The 20,162-nt window shown below is 54.6% G+C and overlaps 2 protein-coding genes and 1 non-coding gene across 22 annotated transcripts in view; 2 read left to right on the top strand and 1 right to left on the bottom strand.

The window, feature by feature from the left end:
• The window catches only part of CHD3 (chromodomain helicase DNA binding protein 3), a 25,142-nt gene extending 8,038 nt beyond the window's left edge, over positions 1-17,104 (top strand). For 3 of the 20 annotated variants that reach the window (XM_033848642.1, XM_033848640.1, XM_033848649.2), the window contains exons 7-40: positions 4-154; positions 332-525; positions 844-1,077; positions 1,274-1,477; positions 2,018-2,229; positions 2,977-3,108; positions 3,500-3,599; positions 4,013-4,204; positions 4,378-4,578; positions 4,956-5,093; positions 5,374-5,495; positions 5,651-5,824; positions 5,958-6,099; positions 6,325-6,456; positions 7,096-7,213; positions 7,426-7,550; positions 7,729-7,960; positions 8,262-8,428; positions 8,901-9,078; positions 9,481-9,546; positions 10,018-10,103; positions 10,219-10,352; positions 10,910-11,054; positions 11,230-11,392; positions 11,508-11,629; positions 11,733-11,868; positions 11,983-12,084; positions 12,272-12,403; positions 12,782-12,890; positions 13,064-13,196; positions 13,488-13,729; positions 14,792-14,955; positions 15,198-15,324; positions 15,819-17,104. In XM_033848642.1, the coding sequence (XP_033704533.1) occupies positions 4-154; positions 332-525; positions 844-1,077; positions 1,274-1,477; positions 2,018-2,229; positions 2,977-3,108; positions 3,500-3,599; positions 4,013-4,204; positions 4,378-4,578; positions 4,956-5,093; positions 5,374-5,495; positions 5,651-5,824; positions 5,958-6,099; positions 6,325-6,456; positions 7,096-7,213; positions 7,426-7,550; positions 7,729-7,960; positions 8,262-8,428; positions 8,901-9,078; positions 9,481-9,546; positions 10,018-10,103; positions 10,219-10,352; positions 10,910-11,054; positions 11,230-11,392; positions 11,508-11,629; positions 11,733-11,868; positions 11,983-12,084; positions 12,272-12,403; positions 12,782-12,890; positions 13,064-13,196; positions 13,488-13,729; positions 14,792-14,955; positions 15,198-15,324; positions 15,819-16,059 (5,250 nt within the window). In that variant the 3' untranslated portion in view covers positions 16,060-17,104. Of the gene's footprint in view, positions 1-3; positions 155-331; positions 526-843; positions 1,078-1,273; positions 1,478-2,017; positions 2,230-2,976; positions 3,109-3,499; positions 3,600-4,012; positions 4,205-4,377; positions 4,579-4,955; positions 5,094-5,373; positions 5,496-5,650; positions 5,825-5,957; positions 6,100-6,324; positions 6,457-7,095; positions 7,214-7,425; positions 7,551-7,728; positions 7,961-8,261; positions 8,429-8,900; positions 9,079-9,480; positions 9,547-10,017; positions 10,104-10,218; positions 10,353-10,909; positions 11,055-11,229; positions 11,393-11,507; positions 11,630-11,732; positions 11,869-11,982; positions 12,085-12,271; positions 12,404-12,781; positions 12,891-13,063; positions 13,197-13,487; positions 13,730-14,257; positions 14,956-15,197; positions 15,325-15,818 lie in introns of those variants that run through there. The other 17 variants (XM_073798041.1, XM_073798040.1, XM_033848643.1 and 14 more) reach the window with 17 other exon arrangements.
• On the top strand, positions 10,485-10,624 carry LOC117309879 (small Cajal body-specific RNA 21). The gene has a single exon (XR_004524169.1).
• On the bottom strand, positions 14,617-20,162 carry RNF227 (ring finger protein 227). The gene is given in 3 exon segments (XM_033848681.2): positions 14,617-19,145; positions 19,244-19,364; positions 19,366-20,162. Coding segments are annotated over 3 exon segments (570 nt in total). The 5' UTR covers positions 19,759-20,162; the 3' UTR covers positions 14,617-19,089.

The following is a 20,162-nucleotide window of genomic DNA, read 5'->3' as shown; positions in this document are numbered from 1 at the left end:
CAGTATGTTTTCCAGAGTGACGAGGGCCCTGAACCAGAGGCTGAGGAGTCAGACCTGGACAGTGGCAGTGTCCACAGTGCCTCAGGCCGCCCTGATGGCCCTGTCCGCACCAAGAAACTGAAGAGAGGCCGGCCAGGAAGGAAGAAGAAGAAGGGTAAGCTGTGTCAGCTGTGTGCAGTCCTGTCACTCAGCCTTCCTTTCATTTCTTCGTTGTCTTTCTTATTTGTAGTGTTGACCTCTTTACTGAACGCTTTTCTCTTTCTCTCCCCTCCCGCATTCCGCTCTCCTTCTCTCTCTCTGTTCCCTTTGCCTCCATTGGGGTGTATGACAGTCCTGGGCTGTCCTGCAGTGGCCGGGGAGGAGGAGGTTGATGGCTACGAGACGGATCACCAGGATTACTGTGAGGTGTGCCAGCAGGGTGGGGAAATTATTCTGTGTGACACCTGCCCTCGTGCCTACCACCTCGTCTGCCTCGATCCTGAGCTTGACCGGGCTCCTGAGGGCAAATGGAGCTGCCCCCACTGTGTGAGTACTGGTGCCACCTCTTACGGCCCTCAGGGACCCACCCACCTCTTTCCTCCTTGCTTCCTCTTGTCCTCTCCCTACCTCCAGATGCCTGGGCTTCTCAGTAACAGATGTTGAAGTGTCCAAGATCCTAGTTTGATCCTCTCCCCCATTCCTTTGCCCCCAAAATTAGCATTTTGGGGACCTGAGAAGTCCTGTTCCTTTGTTCCCAGCAGTCTTCTCTGCACTTCTAGGCTCTAGCTGTCCTGGTTTGCCTCTGTCTTCCAGCCTCACTCCTTATCCTCTTTCTTGTGTCTGTGTCTGTCCTTGGCCTCCCAGGAGAAGGAGGGGGTACAGTGGGAGGCCAAGGAGGAGGAGGAAGACTATGAAGAGGAGGGGGAAGAGGAGGGGGAGAAGGAGGAAGAGGACGACCACATGGAGTACTGCCGTGTGTGCAAGGATGGCGGGGAGCTCCTGTGCTGTGACGCCTGCATCTCCTCCTACCACATTCACTGCCTGAACCCCCCGCTGCCTGACATCCCCAACGGCGAGTGGCTGTGTCCCCGATGCACAGTGAGTGGGCCCATCTCTCAGGCTTTATTGTCAGCCCCGACTCCTCCTCCATCTCCGGGGCCCAAAGGTTGGGCTCTTTCTTTCTCTACTCTCCCCCACACCTAGCCTTTTATTCCCGTGTGGGACCCCCATCCTCCTACTCTAATGATGGGCTCTTTCTGCCTTTCTTTCCTCTTCGTGTGCGTCCATCCCGAAGTGTCCCGTGCTGAAAGGCCGTGTGCAGAAGATCCTACACTGGCGGTGGGGGGAGCCCCCTGTGGCAGTGCCGGCCCCCCAACAGGCAGACGGGAATCCAGATGCCCCGCCCGCGCGTCCTCTTCAAGGCAGATCGGAGAGAGAGTTCTTTGTCAAGTGGGTAGGACTGTCCTACTGGCACTGCTCCTGGGCCAAGGAGCTTCAGGTACAAGGGCCTCTCCTTCCCCGCCTCCTGGGGCCCCATTCACTGCCATTCTCTCTCTTGGCCCGCTGTTCTCTCATCTTCCATCCCCTCTGCTTTCCCTCACATTAGGCCTCTGGCCGCCCACACCCTGCCAACTCCCTTAGTTTCCACACTTGGTTCTCTTGGAATCCAGTTCTCTTTCCCTCAGTCTCCATTAGATTCCTTCCCTTAGGTATAACATAGGCTTTCCTTAGCCTGCCTCAACTCCATCTCTTTCCTTATCCGTCTTAACCATGTTTTACTGATAGCCCCAATCTTAACAACCCTATTCCCTTCCTCCTTTTGCTTATTAATACCTCCCCACCCAGCTCCTGTCTCTGACTCTGTTCTCTGGCGTGTTATTCGTTCTCCTGCTTTGGATTTAACTCACTATGTCCCTCATCCCACCTCTTTCATTGCTTGCTTTCCCATGCCATTCCCCCTGCCGGCCTCTGCCCTGTCTCCTTTTGTCCTCTCGGGATGTTGGGACTATCTATTCCTTCCTCCTCTGTGCCCCATCAGCTGGAAATTTTCCACTTGGTAATGTACCGAAACTATCAACGGAAGAATGACATGGACGAGCCCCCACCCCTCGACTACGGCTCTGGTGAGGATGATGGGAAGAGTGACAAACGCAAGGTGAAGGACCCGCACTATGCCGAGATGGAGGAGAAGTACTATCGTTTCGGCATCAAGCCAGAGTGGATGACCGTCCACCGGATCATCAACCACAGGTGAGTCCTTGGTCCTTGGTCCGTGCGAAGGCCTACCTGGGTTCTGCCACTATTCTTGCTGCGCTGTGGCTCCATGTTAGTATTTGTTGATTAACCAGATAATTGATCTAACTGGATAATTCCCACTGCAGCCCCAGCCCTTCTGGCTTTGTTTCCTCTATGGAGATGGGAGGAACCAGGAGGAAGGTCCAGCCCAGCACTGACTGCTTTGTCCTTGCTGCTTTTAATTTCTAACAGCTTAAGAAATGACACATGAGTCTGGGGATCTGGTTGTAAAAAAAGCAAAACGGGAAACACATGGTTCATATAGACCAGTGTTTCTGGTACTTCTTTCTTCCCAGTACTTATTACTAACTAATGTTACATTGTCTTTTATTTTTCTATTTCATCACTGCCTCCCCCAATAGAATGTGAGCTGCATGGGAATAGGTCATTTGTCTGCTTAGTTCTGCTCAATCACCCGTGCCTGGGACAGTGCCTGGCATGTAGTAGATGTTTAGTAAATACTGATTAGATGAACGAACGATGTTGAAGCCAGGGATGTTTTGTGATCGTTGATTTTTAGGAAGCCATCCTGAAAAAGTTAGGGTAGAACTTCAGCCATTCCAAACTGCCTTTCAGAGGCCCACCATTGAGGATTAGGTGACAACGCCTGCATGCTTGCTGATAATTGTGTATGACTTTTTCTACTTGTGACACATATTACTTTTCTCCTCCTGCTCCTTCTCCTGGCTTCTCTCCCCACAGTGTGGATAAGAAGGGAAATTACCACTATCTAGTGAAATGGAGGGACTTGCCATATGACCAGTCCACGTGGGAGGAAGATGAAATGAACATCCCTGAATATGAAGACCATAAACAAAGCTACTGGAGACACCGGTGAGGGAGCCAGGTCGTGGGTTAGAGGGAGTCTGAGGACAGAGGCATGAAAGCTAAACCTCCAGCGTTAAATGAGATGCAGTAGGGACAGACCCAATCTAGAATTTAGGGCAGTGGGAGCCTGGGCTGGGCTGTTTGCGGTGGGGTCGGGAAAGAGGTGGTGTGAGGAGCAGAAAGGAGATCTAGCCTGAGTAATGGGGATGAGGATGCTGAGGAGTGGGGAGGGTTGGCTTTAGAGCTGAACTCCGTAGGGGTGAGGGTAAAGAACCTGGGAGAAAGGAAATGTGAGAAAATCTTGGTTATGGAAAGTGGGAGCTAGGTCTGGAGTGGGTTCAGAAGGACAGGGGTGGGTCCAAGGACCAGGTCTCACTCAGACCCGCTGTTTTCCCAGAGAACTAATTATGGGGGAGGACCCCGCCCAGCCCCGCAAGTATAAGAAGAAGAAGAAGGAGCTGCAGGGTGATGGGCCTCCCAGCTCTCCTACTAATGATGTAAGTCGTCCCACTTGGCCTGTCTCCCGTTTCTGGAGCCATGGTGATTGAAGATTTCCTGGGGGCTTCTGACAGAACTTCCCAGAGTTTCAACAACTTCTTTGAACAGTAGCTCTTCCTTCAGTGTTCAGCTTTGCCCCAAGAGTGCTAGGAATTTTGGCACAGGAGTGAGAGCTGCTAGAGACAGCAGCACACAGGGCTCTTCTACCAGTTTCCTTCCCCACAGTGCTTCTGGGTATTGTTTTAAGGAATGAGGGGGAGGCACTGCAGACTGAAACTTTCATAAGCTCAGGCCATAGGAGAGGGACTTGTAATCCCATTTGATATCAGTGCCGGGGAGAGGGGAGGAGGAGGCCAAGGCCGGAGGAGCAGCTGATGGCTCCCCTGAGCTTTCTGACTTCTTGATTCTACAGCCGACAGTGAAATACGAGACTCAGCCCCGGTTCATCACAGCCACTGGAGGCACGCTGCACATGTATCAGCTGGAGGGCTTGAACTGGCTGCGCTTCTCGTGGGCCCAGGGCACTGACACCATTCTGGCTGATGAGATGGGACTGGGCAAGACCATACAAACCATCGTCTTCCTCTACTCACTGTATAAGGAGGTGCTAGACTCTCGGGCCCTGAGGGGGACAGCCGTGCTGAGGCCTAGCCTGGACTGGGGAAGGTGGGAGTGGAGGGTGAGGGCAGAGAACTGGCGGGGAGGGGTGCGGCAGGCAGTGGACTGGGTTGTATGACCGTGAGCCTAGACTAATGGTCCCCCACCCTCGACTCCCAGGGCCACACAAAGGGTCCCTTCCTGGTGAGCGCCCCGCTCTCCACCATCATTAACTGGGAGCGGGAGTTCCAGATGTGGGCACCCAAGTTCTATGTGGTGACGTACACGGGTGACAAGGACAGCCGAGCCATCATTCGTGAGAATGAGTTTTCCTTTGAAGACAACGCCATCAAAGGTGGCAAGAAAGCTTTTAAGATGAAGGTAAGCCCCTCTATCTCATGTCCTCTAAAGTCCTCAGATCTGTCGTTTCGTTGCCCCAACCAGGACTTCAGCTCCTTTATTCCCCGTTCAGCTTTCTCCCTCCTTTCCTCCACCTTCCCTCATGCCTCTGCACTCCAGTCCTGGAGATGTAGTGGGTACTCCCAGGGGTGTACATGGATCTGTTCATCCTGGACGAGTGGTGGAAGTTTTGGGGCCACATTCAAAAGTCCCTGCATGGAGTCAAAGTTGGAGGACAGGACAATGGGCTCCCTTTGGGAGTCTCAGTTAGGCCTGGGTGTCTGTGTGGAGAATGGGGGTGGAGGCCTAGATGCTTGGGTGTGGGGTGGCAGCCAAGTGGACAATGGTTGTGTTGGCAGAGGGAGGCGCAGGTGAAGTTCCATGTTCTCCTGACATCATATGAGCTGATCACCATTGATCAGGCAGCTCTTGGCTCCATCCGCTGGGCCTGTCTCGTGGTGGATGAGGCCCATCGGCTCAAGAACAACCAGTCCAAGGTGAGTGAGATACCCAGGCCTCAGAAACTTGAGGCTGTGGACTCCTACTTGCCCTAGTCCTAAAAAATAAAGTTTCAGGGACTTTCTGCAATCAGGGAGGCAGGAAGCCTGGGAATAAGTCTGGGGAGAAGTCCAGGTTGGAAGAGGGAGAGGACTAGGGATATGAGGGCCTCTGATCCTGAAGGAAATAGGAGCTAGAGGCAGGGAAAGGTGATACTGTGGGCCAGCCACTGGCCACTGATGGGCCCTTTCCTCTGCCTTTCCTTGCCCCATTTTCTAGTTTTTCAGGGTCCTCAATGGCTACAAGATAGATCATAAGTTGCTGCTGACAGGGACTCCACTGCAGAATAACCTGGAGGAGCTCTTCCATCTGCTGAACTTCCTCACCCCAGAGAGGTTTAAGTAAGTGGCTCAGCAGGGTGGTCTGCAGAGAGGAGAGGTGGAGGGACTGAGAAGATGAGTGGGAGGAGGATTCATCTGGAGTGAAGAATAGAGCCTGAGGTCAGGGGCAAAGAACCTGACGCCTGTTCATTTCCTTTTCTCCTTCTGGCTACTAGCAATCTGGAAGGCTTCCTGGAGGAGTTTGCCGACATATCCAAAGAAGACCAGATTAAGAAACTTCATGACTTGCTGGGGCCACATATGCTGAGGAGGCTCAAGGCTGATGTCTTTAAGAATATGCCGGCCAAGACAGAGCTCATCGTCCGCGTGGAGCTGAGCCCCATGCAGAAGTGAGATGCAAGGCGGGTTACCTGGCCCAGGGTTGAGGATTTGGTGGCAGCTTTCCAAGAGTTGGTGACCAAATGCAACATCATAATTGCTTCCTTTATTGTGTCTCTTCTATGCCCCTGCCCTGGGCTTTAGGAAATACTACAAGTATATCCTGACCCGAAATTTTGAGGCCTTGAACTCACGAGGAGGTGGGAACCAAGTGTCATTGCTTAACATCATGATGGATCTTAAGAAGTGCTGCAACCATCCGTATCTCTTTCCTGTGGCTGCTATGGTAGATACGGGAGCTGGGGGGCTGTGAAATGCCTGGCTCTTTGGAAACGTGGGCAGTTGAGCACAGGGCTGGAGTTGGGCTGGGAGGCCAGAGACTAGATTTCTGAGAAGAATAGGAATTATAAAGGTGTGGAGCCTGGATTTGGGCCTCCAGCTTTCTAGGCATAGTCAGAATACGGGGCGTGTTCACTGACCCTCTCCTCCTTTCTTCCTGCCTTCTTTTCAGGAGTCCCCCAAACTTCCCAGTGGGGCATATGAGGGTGGGGCACTTATTAAGGCATCTGGGAAGCTCATGCTGTTGCAGAAGATGCTGCGGAAGCTGAAGGAGCAAGGACACAGAGTGCTCATCTTCTCGCAGGTGACCCATCCCTGTAGCTCTTTCTCACCATCAGATAATCGCTTACCTCATTCCTGTGGTTGCCACGGGATGCGAGGTTAGGCAATTACACCCCTAAGGGTTTCTGGTATAGCTAAGTTCATCTTGGTCTCTGATCCCTGTTCTTAATTAAGGCTGTTGGAAGTTGTAGTCCAGTTTCTGTACGCCAAAAGGGGCGAAGGGGAAGGGTGAGCCATCTGCCTCCTAAAGGTCGTCTCTGGGACTGGTACTGTTTCTTAACCTTATTGGGGAAGGGAGGAGAGCACAGACCTTTTGGAAATCTGTTGAAAGCTGTGGGTCTCTTCTCCAGAAAACTGCACACACAACTAGACAATTTTGTACAGATATTCAGGGGATTCATAGATTTCCCTGAAACTTTGTCATGGGTGTCAGAGGAGAACCTCTGCCTTAGGAGAAATGGTCTTAAATCAAGAGAGAGAGAATGACAAGAATGTCCCAGGAGGAGCTGGGGGTGGAGGAAGCAGCTCTGGGGGGTATATGACAGGGCAGGGGTACAAGTGTAAGGACTGGGGTTGAGAGAGAATAAAGAGGTAGTCAGAACAGACAGGGCGCATCCCACTGCCTCGTCGTTCTAGACTCCTGCCTTTTCTCTTGCTCTAGATGACCAAAATGTTAGACTTGCTAGAGGACTTCTTAGACTACGAAGGCTACAAGTATGAGCGCATTGACGGCGGCATCACTGGTGCCCTGAGGCAGGAGGCCATCGATCGCTTCAATGGTGAGGGGGGCCTTGGTCCCTGCTGGGTGTGGGAGGCCCGAGAAACCTGTGCCTAGGTCCCTGGGATGGGAGGGTGCTGGCCTGGGAGGATATTAGCCACCTGGGCTTTTGAGTTGAGGGCATCGTTGTTTGTAGTCAGGGAACAACTAGGAGCAGGTGGACAGACCTTCTGGGTACAAGAAAGGCCTGATTTCCTAATTCTTGCCTCCTAGCTCCTGGGGCCCAACAATTCTGCTTCCTCCTGTCCACCCGGGCTGGAGGGCTGGGCATCAATCTGGCCACTGCCGACACTGTCATCATCTTTGATTCAGACTGGAACCCCCATAATGATATCCAGGTGAGAGCATGCCTCCTGGAGCCCCTCCGAGCAAGGAGATGTGTCTGTCTGTTCTGGGGTCAGAAATAAACCTCTTGGTGGGTAGAAGACCCTTCCTTGTCAGCCTCTTTTCCAGAGCATGTAGGGGGTGTCTCCCCTGCCACTCCCCTGGCCCATCCCCGCTTTCCGGCCCCTGCAGGCCTTCAGCCGTGCTCATCGGATCGGCCAGGCCAACAAAGTGATGATCTACCGGTTTGTGACTCGCGCATCAGTGGAAGAGCGAATCACACAGGTGGCCAAGAGAAAGATGATGCTGACGCATCTGGTGGTGCGGCCTGGGCTGGGCTCCAAGGCGGGCTCCATGTCCAAGCAGGAGCTGGATGACATCCTCAAATTTGGCACCGAGGAGCTATTTAAGGATGAAAATGAGGGTGAGAGCCTTTTCTGCAGCTCCCTGTAAGCAGGTCTTTGCTGTCTATGAGCACTTCTCTTCTGAAACCCCCTGAAGAAAATCTCTTCTCTGCATCCTTGGAGGAAGGTTGGCTTCTTTCCTTACCTGTAAGGTTGAAAACAACAGCAAATCTCTGTGTAGACGTCCAGGGAAAGGGCCTTCTCCTCCAGAGCTCCCGTGAAAAGGAAGCAGAGGGGAAGGCTTTCCTCTGATCTCTCTAAAGTTCTGCCTGAGGTTCTGGTTAGAGCTCAGAGTCCCCTCTCATTCCCCAACTCCACCAGGGGAGAACAAGGAGGAGGACAGCAGTGTGATTCACTATGACAACGAGGCCATCGCTCGGCTCCTGGACCGGAACCAGGATGCAACTGAGGACACTGACGTGCAGAACATGAATGAGTATCTCAGCTCCTTCAAGGTGGCCCAGTACGTGGTGAGGGAAGAAGACAAGGTGAGAGGCTTGGGGCCAGACACTGTGCATCCGGGCCACCTCTGAGGGGTCGTGTCCGACGTCCTTGACCAGACCTTGAAGTTGGAGGATCCCCCTTCGCTCTTGGTTTTTGTCTGATCTCTTACCCCAGTGCCCATCAGAGAGCGGTAGTGGACCTCAAACGACTTCTTGGTCTAAAGGATGAGACTGGACTTTGGAGAAAACTTAGGCAGAGAAAGCGGTGATAAACTCGGGAGGGAAGCTTCTGAGTCAGAGTGGGAGGGACACAGAGGGCACTAGAGGAGAGGTTTGGAAAAAAGGGAAATCACGAGGAGGAGAAGCATATTGCAGGTGAGAGGTAAGGAAAACTCACACAGAGGACTTACACACAGTGACGAGGTCTAGGGCTGGGTGGAGGCAGGCGAGTAGGGATTTTGTCATGGTGGCAGGATTGGAAGGGGAGGCCTTCAGCGTTCGTCCTGCTGCCCCTCAGATTGAGGAAATTGAACGCGAGATCATCAAGCAGGAGGAGAACGTGGATCCCGACTACTGGGAGAAGCTGCTGAGACACCACTACGAGCAGCAGCAGGAAGACCTGGCCCGCAACCTCGGCAAAGGCAAGAGGGTCCGCAAGCAGGTTAACTACAACGATGCTGCTCAGGAGGACCAAGGTGAGGACCGCCCCTGACGGAGGGACCGAGAAGGGGAGAGTGCGCTTAGGAGTCAGGGCCTTCCCTGCCAAGTGGAAAGAGATTAGGAAGGGACACTGGGAGCTACCCGGAGGCCAGGTGGATTTGCAGGTGGTCTCAGCTATCTAGCAGTTGCAGAGGGCTCAGATGGACACCCAGGGGTCCCTGTTTAGAGTGGGTTATGCAGGAGTCAGGAGGTAGGTGGGTGAGTGGACATGGTGTGTGGTCCTGAGTCAGACGGCAGGCAGTCATCCGGCATCCCTAGGAGGGCCGAGGCCAGAGCGAAGGTGCAGAAGTCTCCGAGGGGAGGCGTCCAGACAGAAGGGCCCCAGCCTGGGCTTATCCAGGGAGCCATCACTGACCACTGAGCCCTTCCCCTCGCAGATAACCAGTCAGAGTACTCAGTGGGATCAGAGGAGGAGGATGAAGACTTTGATGAGCGTCCTGAAGGTGGCATCTGTTTTCTTGTTTTTCTACCGCACCTCTTCCCATTTCACTTCCCATTGTCTATTAAGCCCACTGTTTTTATACAAAATGCTCATTTGTAGAAAAAGTAAAGATTGCAGGTAAGCAAAAAGGAAGAAATATCTATAATCTCGCCACTGTTAAAATTGGGAGTATATAACCGTGCAGGCTTAGGTACCTAGATGAAAGATCGAGAAAGGTAACATCCTCTTACGTTCCCACCAGTAATCTTGCTTGCATCGTATGGGTGCTACTGATTTTTTAGTATGACTCGATTCTTTTGGACCTATTGGGTTAGTAGTTCTGAATGCGCTGGGAAGAAAATTAGAAGCGCCTCAGAGCTGACACAGGCCTTTCCTGTGTTCTGTATCTTGTGAGAATGGAGGGCTAGGAAAGAGTGAGGGCGGGGAAGGAGGTGGCAGCTCTACTAACCGGGGTCACCATCTCCCCACCCAGGGCGTCGACAGTCCAAGAGGCAGCTCCGGAACGAAAAGGATAAGCCACTGCCTCCACTGCTGGCTCGAGTTGGGGGCAACATTGAGGTGAGCTGGCCTAGGCCCCTCTAGGGAATTGAAGCTGAGTCACTGAGGGTAGCACAGACCAAGAAATGAGATCCTGGACATTCACTGCCCACTCCCTCCTTGCCCCCGTCATCAGGTGTTGGGATTCAACACCCGTCAGCGGAAGGCCTTCCTCAATGCTGTGATGCGCTGGGGCATGCCACCACAGGACGCCTTCACCACCCAGTGGCTGGTGCGGGACCTCAGGGGCAAGACTGAAAAAGAGTTCAAGTGAGTGGGGGTGATACAGGGCTCAGCTGGATGGAAGGGTGAAAACTTTGGGTGTTACTGCCTTCCTCTTGGCCACCATATGATGTGACCTTACTCAACTGATCACCGTACTCCCTGCCAGACAGTCTTTCCTGGCTCAGTTTCCTGGGGGGTGGGCTCAGCCTGCCCCACCTCCCCTCAGATGAGCCTAGAGCAGGGAGGCCAGGCTTCCTCCCCAATGGGAGAGGCAGTTGAGACAGGAGCCTCGCCTGGGCTGTCCTTGCCTCACATTTATTTGACCATGATAACCTGGCAGGGGGGCTGGTGGGAAGGATGAAGAGCTGACTGATGGGGCCTAGGAATGAAGTAACCAAGACCAAGGGGACTGTGGAAATGCAAGGGGAGGGGCAGATGGGGGAGTTAGGATTTGGAGGACAGGTGATGGTGAGACTGAGAGGCCCAGGGGAGGACCCCTGGAGGCACCCGGGAGTTTCAGGTTCAGTAATCCCTGTGCCCCCTTTACTGCCCTGCCCCCCCTAAGGCTCTCCTAACACACCTCCCACCCCCGTGCTCCTTAGGGCCTATGTGTCTTTGTTCATGCGCCATCTCTGTGAGCCCGGGGCAGACGGCTCTGAAACCTTTGCTGACGGGGTCCCTCGGGAGGGACTGAGTCGCCAGCAAGTGTTGACCCGCATTGGAGTCATGTCTCTCGTCAAGAAGAAGGTATCCGTCTTCCCCTCAGCCAAAGAGGCTGGCCGCCTAGGCCCTGTGCTCCTCTGCCTCTCGTCCCTGAGTTCCGGACTCACGCTGGTGCGAGAAAGGGAGAAGCGCTGGAGCTTGCTGTGTGTCCGGTCGCCGGAGCTGATCTCTGTCCCTATGACTCCCCCGCACCCTCCAGGTTCAGGAGTTTGAGCACATCAATGGGCGCTGGTCTATGCCGGAGCTGATGCCCGACCCCAGTGCTGACTCCAAGCGTTCCTCCAGAGCCTCCTCTCCTACCAAAACGTCTCCCACCACTCCTGAGGCTTCTGCTGCAAACAGTCCCTGCACCTCAAAACCTGGTAATCAGCTCAGGATGGCAGGAGAGACAGATGGGGGCCAGTGTCCGTTAGACGCCGAGGGTCTGGAGTTGGGGTGGGGAGTTTCTGCCTGCCTCACTCAGCCTTACCCCCGCAGCTACTCCAGCTCCCAGTGAGAAAGGAGATGGCGTAAGGACACCTCTGGAGAAGGATGAAGCAGAAAACCAGGAGGAGAAGCCAGAGAAGAATAGCAAAATTGGGGAGAAGATGGAAACAGAGGTGTGTGGCTACCTAGCTTCCTTTGAGGGGAGGGAGTGGCAGAGTCGTGGAGGCAGGTGCCTAGGAGCCGCCACTTCATCCTGACTCCGTTGTCCTCTTTTAGGCTGATACCCCCAGCCCAGCCCCATCACTTGGGGAGCGGCTGGAGCCAAGGAAGATTCCTCTAGAGGATGAGGTGCCAGGGGTACCTGGAGAGATGGAGCCTGAACCTGGGTACCGTGGGGACAGAGAGAAGTCAGGTGGGTGCATGGTCTTAGGGGTGAAGGGGGGCTTAGAATTTGGGGGTTCCCTCTTCCTGGGATCAGGGGCTGAGGGTGACATCCTTCCTTCCTGTCCCCTACCCCCTCCCACAGCCACGGAGTCGACGCCAGGAGAGAGGGGGGAGGAGAAGCCGATGGATGGACAGGAACACAGGGAGAGGCCGGAGGGGGAGACGGGGGATTTGGGCAAGAGAGGTAATGGGTGGAAGGACCGGACACCTGGGTCCCTGAGGGAATCAGGGGAGGGGAGGTGGAGTCTTGGGAACCAAATGCCTGGGTCCTGGGTGGGTAGCTGTTCCAGGGGCCAGTACACTACAGAGAGTAGTCTTGGGACCTGGGAGGAGACTCTCCTGAGGTGTGAGCTCTGCCCCATCTGCCGTAGCAGAAGATGTAAAAGGGGACCGGGAGCTTCGACCTGGGCCTCCTCGAGACGAGCCGCGGTCCAACGGGCGACGTGAGGAGAAGGCAGAGAAGCCGCGGTTCATGTTCAATATTGCAGACGGTGGCTTCACAGGTGGGGGGGTCCTCACTGCCCTCTGCTCCTCACTGGGGTTAGCTCATCCTCATGGGGTTTCTCTTTGGGCCTGAGGCCTCCTTCCGCCTTTAATTCCAAGTAACTGTCTATGAAATGGTGCATGCTGTCTCTGATCCTTGCCCTTGGTCCTCCTGAAGTGGACTCCTAACTCCAAAGCTGCCTTAATCTCACCTGTACTCTTAATCCCAACTTGAACCTTGTTTGTAACTAGTTTTATTCCTAACCCCTCACCTAACGTTGCCCTGTTCCTCCTAAAAAGCCCTTAGTCCTGTCCCACTGTTCAGTTCCCTCCTCTGTACCAGTCTGCTGGGCTTCACAAACTCCTGATGCCTCATCTGTCTTCTGTCCTCTCTTCAGAGCTCCACACGCTGTGGCAGAATGAGGAACGGGCAGCTGTTTCCTCGGGGAAACTCAATGAGATCTGGCACCGAAGACATGACTATTGGCTTCTGGCTGGGATTGTCCTGTATCCTTGGCTACAAACGCAAGAAAAAAATGTTCTCTCAACCTGGAGAGAGGGGAACTACACTTAGGGAAGGGGGCCTAGTGCCACACTTTGGGGCGACCAGGCCAAAAGGAAGGCGTGTTCACAGCCCAGCCCTGTTAAATTCCTTGATGATCCACTTCCCTTATTGGCAGCCATGGCTACGCACGGTGGCAGGACATCCAGAATGATGCTCAGTTTGCCATTATCAACGAGCCATTTAAAACTGAAGCCAATAAGGGGAACTTTCTGGAGATGAAAAATAAGTTCCTGGCGCGGAGATTCAAGGTGAGGATGAGGGAGGAAAGGAACAGTGCTGAAGAGGGGCTTGGGTGAGAAGTGGGACCAGATCTGGTTGGAATGTAGGCAGGGTTAACACCTTGAGGGTTGAGGCGATGCTTGAGGCAAAGACCAGAGGGTCACCTTGTGTTTGGCACTGTGGTCTGGAGCGGGGCCGCAGTCAGTATTGGTGTGGAGCTGGGGGTCTGGGCCGCTGGTGAGGGCAGTGTGGGTCTCCAGCCCCGAGCTGCGTGCTTGCTGCTGGCAGCTCCCGCGCTCACCCCCTCCCCACGCCCTTAGCTCCTGGAGCAGGCGCTGGTGATTGAGGAGCAGCTGCGGCGGGCGGCCTACCTGAACCTATCACAGGAGCCGGCGCACCCCGCCATGGCCCTCCACGCCCGCTTCGCCGAGGCCGAGTGCCTGGCCGAGAGCCACCAGCACCTCTCCAAGGAGTCGTTGGCGGGGAACAAGCCGGCCAACGCCGTGCTGCACAAGGGTAAGGGCCGCGGCGGCCCCGCGCGGGGGAGGGCCCACAACGCTGCGTAAGTCTTCACCCCGCACCCCTCAAAATCTTCCCACCCCTCTGACCCCTTTACCCTCTGAACCACCCCCCTCTGACCTCTGACCCCACCCCGACCCACCTGGTACTGCCTTGGTTTTTAGCCTTTAGGATTCGTGCAGCCAGCCCTCATCCGTGCCTAGTAGCATTCACATCAGTGCCGAAGGGAGGGACCTTCCCCCCAACCCCCCAATCTCCATGAGACTGTGCCACGTCCCCTCCACAGGGCGGAACTTCTTCGCTGACCCACACACCTGCCATATTGCTAATAGCACACTCTCTGGGGCCCTGGCCTGTGTATAGTCCACAAAAGTCCTTACCCCCGGTCCCACAAACCACGTTCCTCACGTCTCATTCACCCCATGAAGCAGAAACCACCTCCGTCCCACCCTCTGACCCTACCCCATGAAACTTCCCTTTGACCTTCAACCCTTCCTCCCAAACCCTCTTACCTTGATAATAATAGATTAAGTTCTAAAGCCCTCTAACCATCTAATCCTGTCTGATGTAGTGACTGATTCCTGGCCCCTTTGACTCCTGTTCTAATTCCTTGAATCTGTAATGCTGACCCTCTAACCTCCCTCCCCCCCTTACATATTAAAACTTTGATTCCTTACGTCTTTGACACCACTTACCACCTCCCACGCCTCCTGACTATTTCCTCCCCATCATCCCCAACCCCTAAACCTCACTCTTTCAGTATGGGATGTTCTGACAACTCCCCGCCCCCATGTCTTCCGATGTCCTCCCTCCCCTATCTCCCTTTTCTCCATATTCCCTTTTCCTTTCTTCTTTCTCTCCATCTGTCCTCTGTGGTGATCTGGTCTCTCTGCCTCTTTACCTGACACTTTTTCTTTGTCCCCGAGTTGCTCTTTTTTTCTACTTCTGTCATTTCCTTGGTCTCTGATTCTTCGACATCTGTGTCCTCCTCTCTCTCCTTCTCTGACTGTATCTGTCCATCTGACTCCTCATCTCTTTTCCTGGCTCCATCTCTCCCTTTCCCTGTCTTTCTCTTGCCCTTCTTTCTCCGTGGCCCGGGCCCCAGTTCTGAACCAGCTGGAGGAGTTGCTGAGCGACATGAAGGCGGACGTGACCCGCCTGCCAGCCACGCTGTCCCGAATACCCCCCATCGCAGCCCGCCTTCAGATGTCCGAGCGCAGCATCCTCAGCCGGCTGGCCAGCAAGGGCACGGAGCCTCACCCCACACCGGTAACCCTTTCCCCCGACTCCAGTTTTCCCTGTTGGTACTCCTCCTGCACACGTATGAACACCTCCTTCAGAGCCCCGTGCAGTGTGGAACAACGACCTGCTCCAGCACGCTCATCAGCCTTGAGTCTCCCTGCCTGTGTGATACCCCTCAGTAGTTCTGGAGTTGGCCCATGATGTCTCCCCGACAGCTGCTTTGCTCTCAGACCGTGGACCCTCTAATGTGGGCTCGCTCTCTCTTCCAGGCCTTCCCCCCGGGTCCGTACGCTACACCTCCGGGGTACGGGGCGGCCTTCAGCGCCGCACCCGTAGGGGCCCTGGCCGCCGCAGGCGCCAATTACAGCCAGATGCCTGCAGGGTCCTTCATCACAGGTCAGCTGGTGACTTCCTGCCTCCTGCTCCTTGCATTCTTCCTTTTCCAAGCTTCATCCCTGCTCAGCTACCCTTTTACCTGTCCAGCCCATCTCATTTCCTTGGAAGTATCCAGTGTTTTATGGAATGGAGTGGTTCTGGACTTTGTTTTTCCCATCCCTTTCTCAGCTTCTCTTCCATTCCCGTCGTCAAAAACCTCATCTAGGGTTTTAGTGGTTCTGTGGCTTGGTACTACCTACCTGAGCCGCCTCCAGCTGTTTACTTCAGAGAAAGAGAATATGAAATTGGAAGGGGGTTCCGGTGAAAGTTGGAACATGTGTTCCATCATGCGTACCGTGGGGAATCTCAGAGAGAGAGATTTTTTCCCATCCCTACCTTAGAAAATTGGATGTGGCATGAGGTGACCTAGAAGTAAGAACATACTGTCGCCAGGAAGCAGTCGACAATGGGAAGTGAAGGAGGGACTGACCCTTCCTTACCCCCTTCCCAAACAGCCGCCACCAACGGCCCTCCAGTGCTGGTGAAGAAGGAGAAGGAAATGGTGGGGGCATTGGTGTCAGACGGGCTGGATCGGAAGGAGCCCCGAGCCGGGGAGGTGATCTGTATAGACGACTGACCGGATCCCAGGCCTGCCCTTCACCCAGGCCCCGTCCCCGAGGCCGACCCCCAGCTCAGGCTCTGGGGCCTGCTGCCAGTCCTCCGCCTTCCCCACCCCTTGGGCCCCCGCTGGGCTAGGAGCCCCTTTGCCCCTCTCTACAGCTCTCTTCAAGAAGGGCCCTTTGTCCTTCTCCACCCCGTGCACCTTTCCCACCGTGCTTTGAAGACTGTGCTGGTGAGAAGAGGTCTGGGTGGGAGGTGGTCAGCAGGGTCTTCCAAGTACCTGTACCCCCCACTGCCCAGCACACACAGCTTCCCAGTGAGCGGCTGTGGTGGGGGGGGGGAAAGAGGTGGAGCCGCCCCAGTTCTTATTCCTGCAGCGTAAGCTCCATCTCTTGCAGAAGTGGGGGGTTAGCCTTGCCCGGCCTTTAGGGACTTTGGTGGGGAAAAGAGCTTTCAAGAGAGGAGGGTGACTTTAGAGAGGGGTGACAGTGAGCCCTGGGAGGGTGGAAGGGAAGAGGAGGGGCGGCTGCATGTTTCCTTCCCCTACCTCCCCCCAAATGGAGGGCGGAGCAGTTAACAAGGGAGGGAGTCCATTGCTGTTCAGCCTCAGAATAAAGGCGCCGTTCACTGGCTCAGTTACCTCCTGCGTACCGGCATCTTGTGTTGGGAATCTTCCCCCCTCCCTAGGGACCAAGGACCACCCCTACAAAGAGAGGAATATTTGGGTGATACTCCCTTAAGCCAAAGAGGAGCTCCCCAATCTGTCCTAGGGACCCAGGTAACCTAGAAAGGGTGGTGGAGAACACAATGGGCCAGATGTGGGGGGAGCCCCCAGTTTTGGGGCTCAGGTTCTTGGAGGACTTCTACCCTCCCTCCTGAAGACCTGGATATGAACTAAACTTGAGTGGGTCAGGCAGGGGGCCTAGTCAGGGGACTACCTTGCCTTTGGGACCAGAGCAAAATAGTGGAGGGCAGGCTGGGGAGACATGGGCACATCCTCCTCCCCAGGAGGGGCTGGGGAGAGTGGCAGTTTGCATGGCGAACCCCCCACTTGCTCTTCGCTCCCCTTCACTTTCTTGCTGCTCCTTTCCCGGTCTCTTCACACCCACTCCTGGTCTGTCCCAGTCCCCTCTTCTGTATCAGGTTTATTGGTTGTACATATAAATTATACTTTCCTTTCTGTGTGCTCTGTTATTTTTGAGTGGGGGAGTTCTTTGGTTTCGGGGAGGGATGAGGAAAGAAAGGGTGTCGCTTCCTGCCATTTCCTGTTACCCATTTCTCTCTTTTTTTAAATCTTGTGCCTTTTCCTTTTTCTCATTTTTATTTGTTGGATCATCAGCTACAACTCCAAGGCTCTTTTTCCAACCCTCACCCCAGTGTGATGAGCTCAGCGGAGATGGAGGGTGACAGCAGGACACCTCCACAGGCCTCAGGTTGAGATCAGAGAGATAGCAGGAATTACTGGACAGAAGTTTAGTGGGAGGGGTGCCTGATAAGTTTCAGAACTGCCTTCCATTCATCCTTTTGATAGTCCTTTCCACCTTCAGCTTGTTTAGTTCTACCAAGAGTCAGTAGAGGTCACTACAGCTTCATAGGTTCAGTTCCCAGTTGCAGAAGCACACTTTTATTTTAAAGGAGCTGGGGGGTGGGGGGTCAGACCTGCATAGCTTGCCAAAGATTTGAACCGCTGGACACTACAGCTTGACATGTATTTACTACCAGAGCTTCTCAGAGGCTGAGAGACCAGACAATTTTGAGGCTATTATATTAAAAAATGTAATTCCAACAAGCATTTATTGAGTACATGTTAAAAACACTGCTGTTGCCCTTGGAGATACAACAGTCACAAGTTAGTCACTGCTATCATGGAGCTTACACTGTAGTGCAGGACACCAACAAAACACATATCAGAAAATAAAAGTAGTGAAAAAATAAAACAAGGCATTGTATTACAGAGGGTGAGGGAGGGGGCTACACCAGATTGAAAGCCGAGAAAGACCTCCCCAAAGAGGGAATATTTAAGCTGAGACTTAACGAAAGGAAAAAGGTAAAAACATAGTTAGAAAAATTGGGGTTTATTCTTAATAAGTTCCCCCTTTTTAACTCAGGGGAAAATGTAACATAGTCTAGGACCTGGACCAGTGCTTCTTAAATTTTTACTTAAATGGATCACCTGGGATTCTTGTTAAAATGCAGAGTCTAATTCAGTAAGTCAAAAGTGAAATCCTGAGATTTTGCACTTCCAACAAGCTCCAGTCATGCCGATGCTGCTGGCCCTTGACTGTAACTCTACGATCACAAGATACGAACAGGACTTTTAAATTGAACCCCTGCCCTGAAATAGGTGATGTCTAAATATGGGACACAAGTTTAAAATTGTATGATGAGCATCTTTTTTCAGTAGTGACAGTGTTTCCTTGTGGCTGTAAAAATAATATCAGAAGTTTACAATCCACTGCCATAGCCAAATGGCTCTCCCTCCTCCCCTTGACAGGCCCTAGTGAGGTGACTCGGATAGATGCCCTCTGGACGTCGTCATACCTGCCCCAACAGGTTGAAGGGAGATTCTGAAATGAAGCGAGGCTCCTAATCTCATAGGTGGGGACGCATCTTGACAATTTTAGGAACACAGTACTGGGAAGGGGGACACTAGTAGGCATACCAGCGGAGGGAGTAGGGTGGGTACGGTTTATTTTTCTCAGTTCTCTTAGGTGCTAGAGAAGTGAGATTAATATGACATGGAAATCAGCCTCTTCTCTCCCGTTCCATCTTTTTTAAACTTTCAAATCATTGACACAGAATTGCTAAAATGGGACCTGTTGCTCCCACACATCAGAGCTGCCCTGGACAAAAGCCAAAGTCACAGCTAGGGAAATTGTCTGCTTCCCACGGGAACGTAGACTTTGTTTCTATCCTCCCTGGGCCATTCCATCCTGAATGTGCAAGGCTGGCACAGTCGGTAGATGGGGGCGATTCGTCTAGGAGCCTCCCCAGCGCAGCATCAACACCTCCCAGGGCGTTCCCTTCTGCCCTTGGCTCACCTCCCTCATCCGTGACACTCCAGGACATGACAGGGGGTGGGCTTGGCACCAGTTCCTCGTAGTACAGCGCGCCCCGAGAATGCAGCTCCCACCTTTCTTCTGCCGTAGCTTCAGGGTTCCGCGGTTACAGCGTGCAGCGGGTCATGTGGGCCGAGTCCTTGATCTGTGGACAGTACAGCACTGGGGGAAAAAAGGAGGATTAGTGGCAGCGGAAGGGCGCAGCCGAACCGGCGTTCCGGGGCGCTCTCCCTCCACTGCCTACCCGGGCGGCCCCTCACCGTTGCTAGGCAGCGGCCGCCGCCACCTGCGCGCGGGTGCCAGCACCCGGGCCCAGGGCCGCAGGAGCTCACGCCATCCCGCGCTCCTAGGCCCCGCCCCCTTCTCTCCGTTTCCGAGTCATCGGCCTCTCGGCCGCATCACCGCTTTCCCGAACCGGACCACGCGCCCCATTAGATTCGTGCGCGGCCCGCTCTGTTGCCTCCAAGCGTGACCGCAAGTCCGGGTTGACAGTGACTTCAGTGATCCTGCCGCGCGGGAGCAGGGTGGGCGTGCGACAGAAGGGGCACATGACGACGTGGCGCAGACTCACTGCGCGCGCGGCCGCCCCGCCGCCGTCGCCACGCGCCGCCAACTCGCGCAGACAGGCGGTGCAGAGCGTGTGGCCGCGGCGGGCGCGCGCCGTCCCGGGGAGGCGGCGGGGCTCGCGGTCCCCGAGGTTGAAGGGCCGGTAGCAGATGTTGCAGTCCAGCTCGCCCCGCTCCGGAAGAGACGGCATCCTCACCAGGAGCTGCATCGTGCCCGCCGCGGACTCGAGGGCGTCGCTAACGGAGCGGCCCTGCTCTGGGGCCCGCGCCGAGGCCTGTTGCCCCTTTTAATAGTGAGACCCCCGCCCCTCTTGAGGCGTCAAGCGGCGGTCAGGCCGCTCCCCGCGGCAGCACGCGTGGGGGCGGTGGAGGTGCGAGACCCCGAATGCCAGCCATGGCGAAGCGAGGGGAGCGGGCCAGGCGGTGCGAGGGCTGGGGAGGGGAAGTCGCGGCACGCCCCCCCCCACACACACTCCCTCCATGGCTTCCTTTATCCCCCACGCAGAGCCAGCGTTCCTTAATTCTACTGTGTGCAAATCCCCAGTTCCCTCCCAGGGCCCGGGCCCTCAGCCACTGGCACAGGGTTTCTCACACTCCTTCACAACCCACCCAA

Source organism: Tursiops truncatus, chromosome 20 (genome assembly GCF_011762595.2).
Source record: "Tursiops truncatus isolate mTurTru1 chromosome 20, mTurTru1.mat.Y, whole genome shotgun sequence".
Lineage (NCBI taxonomy): Eukaryota > Metazoa > Chordata > Mammalia > Artiodactyla > Delphinidae > Tursiops > Tursiops truncatus.
The sequence above is the reverse complement of the archived record's forward strand: the minus strand, read 5'-3'. Positions and strand labels throughout refer to the sequence as shown.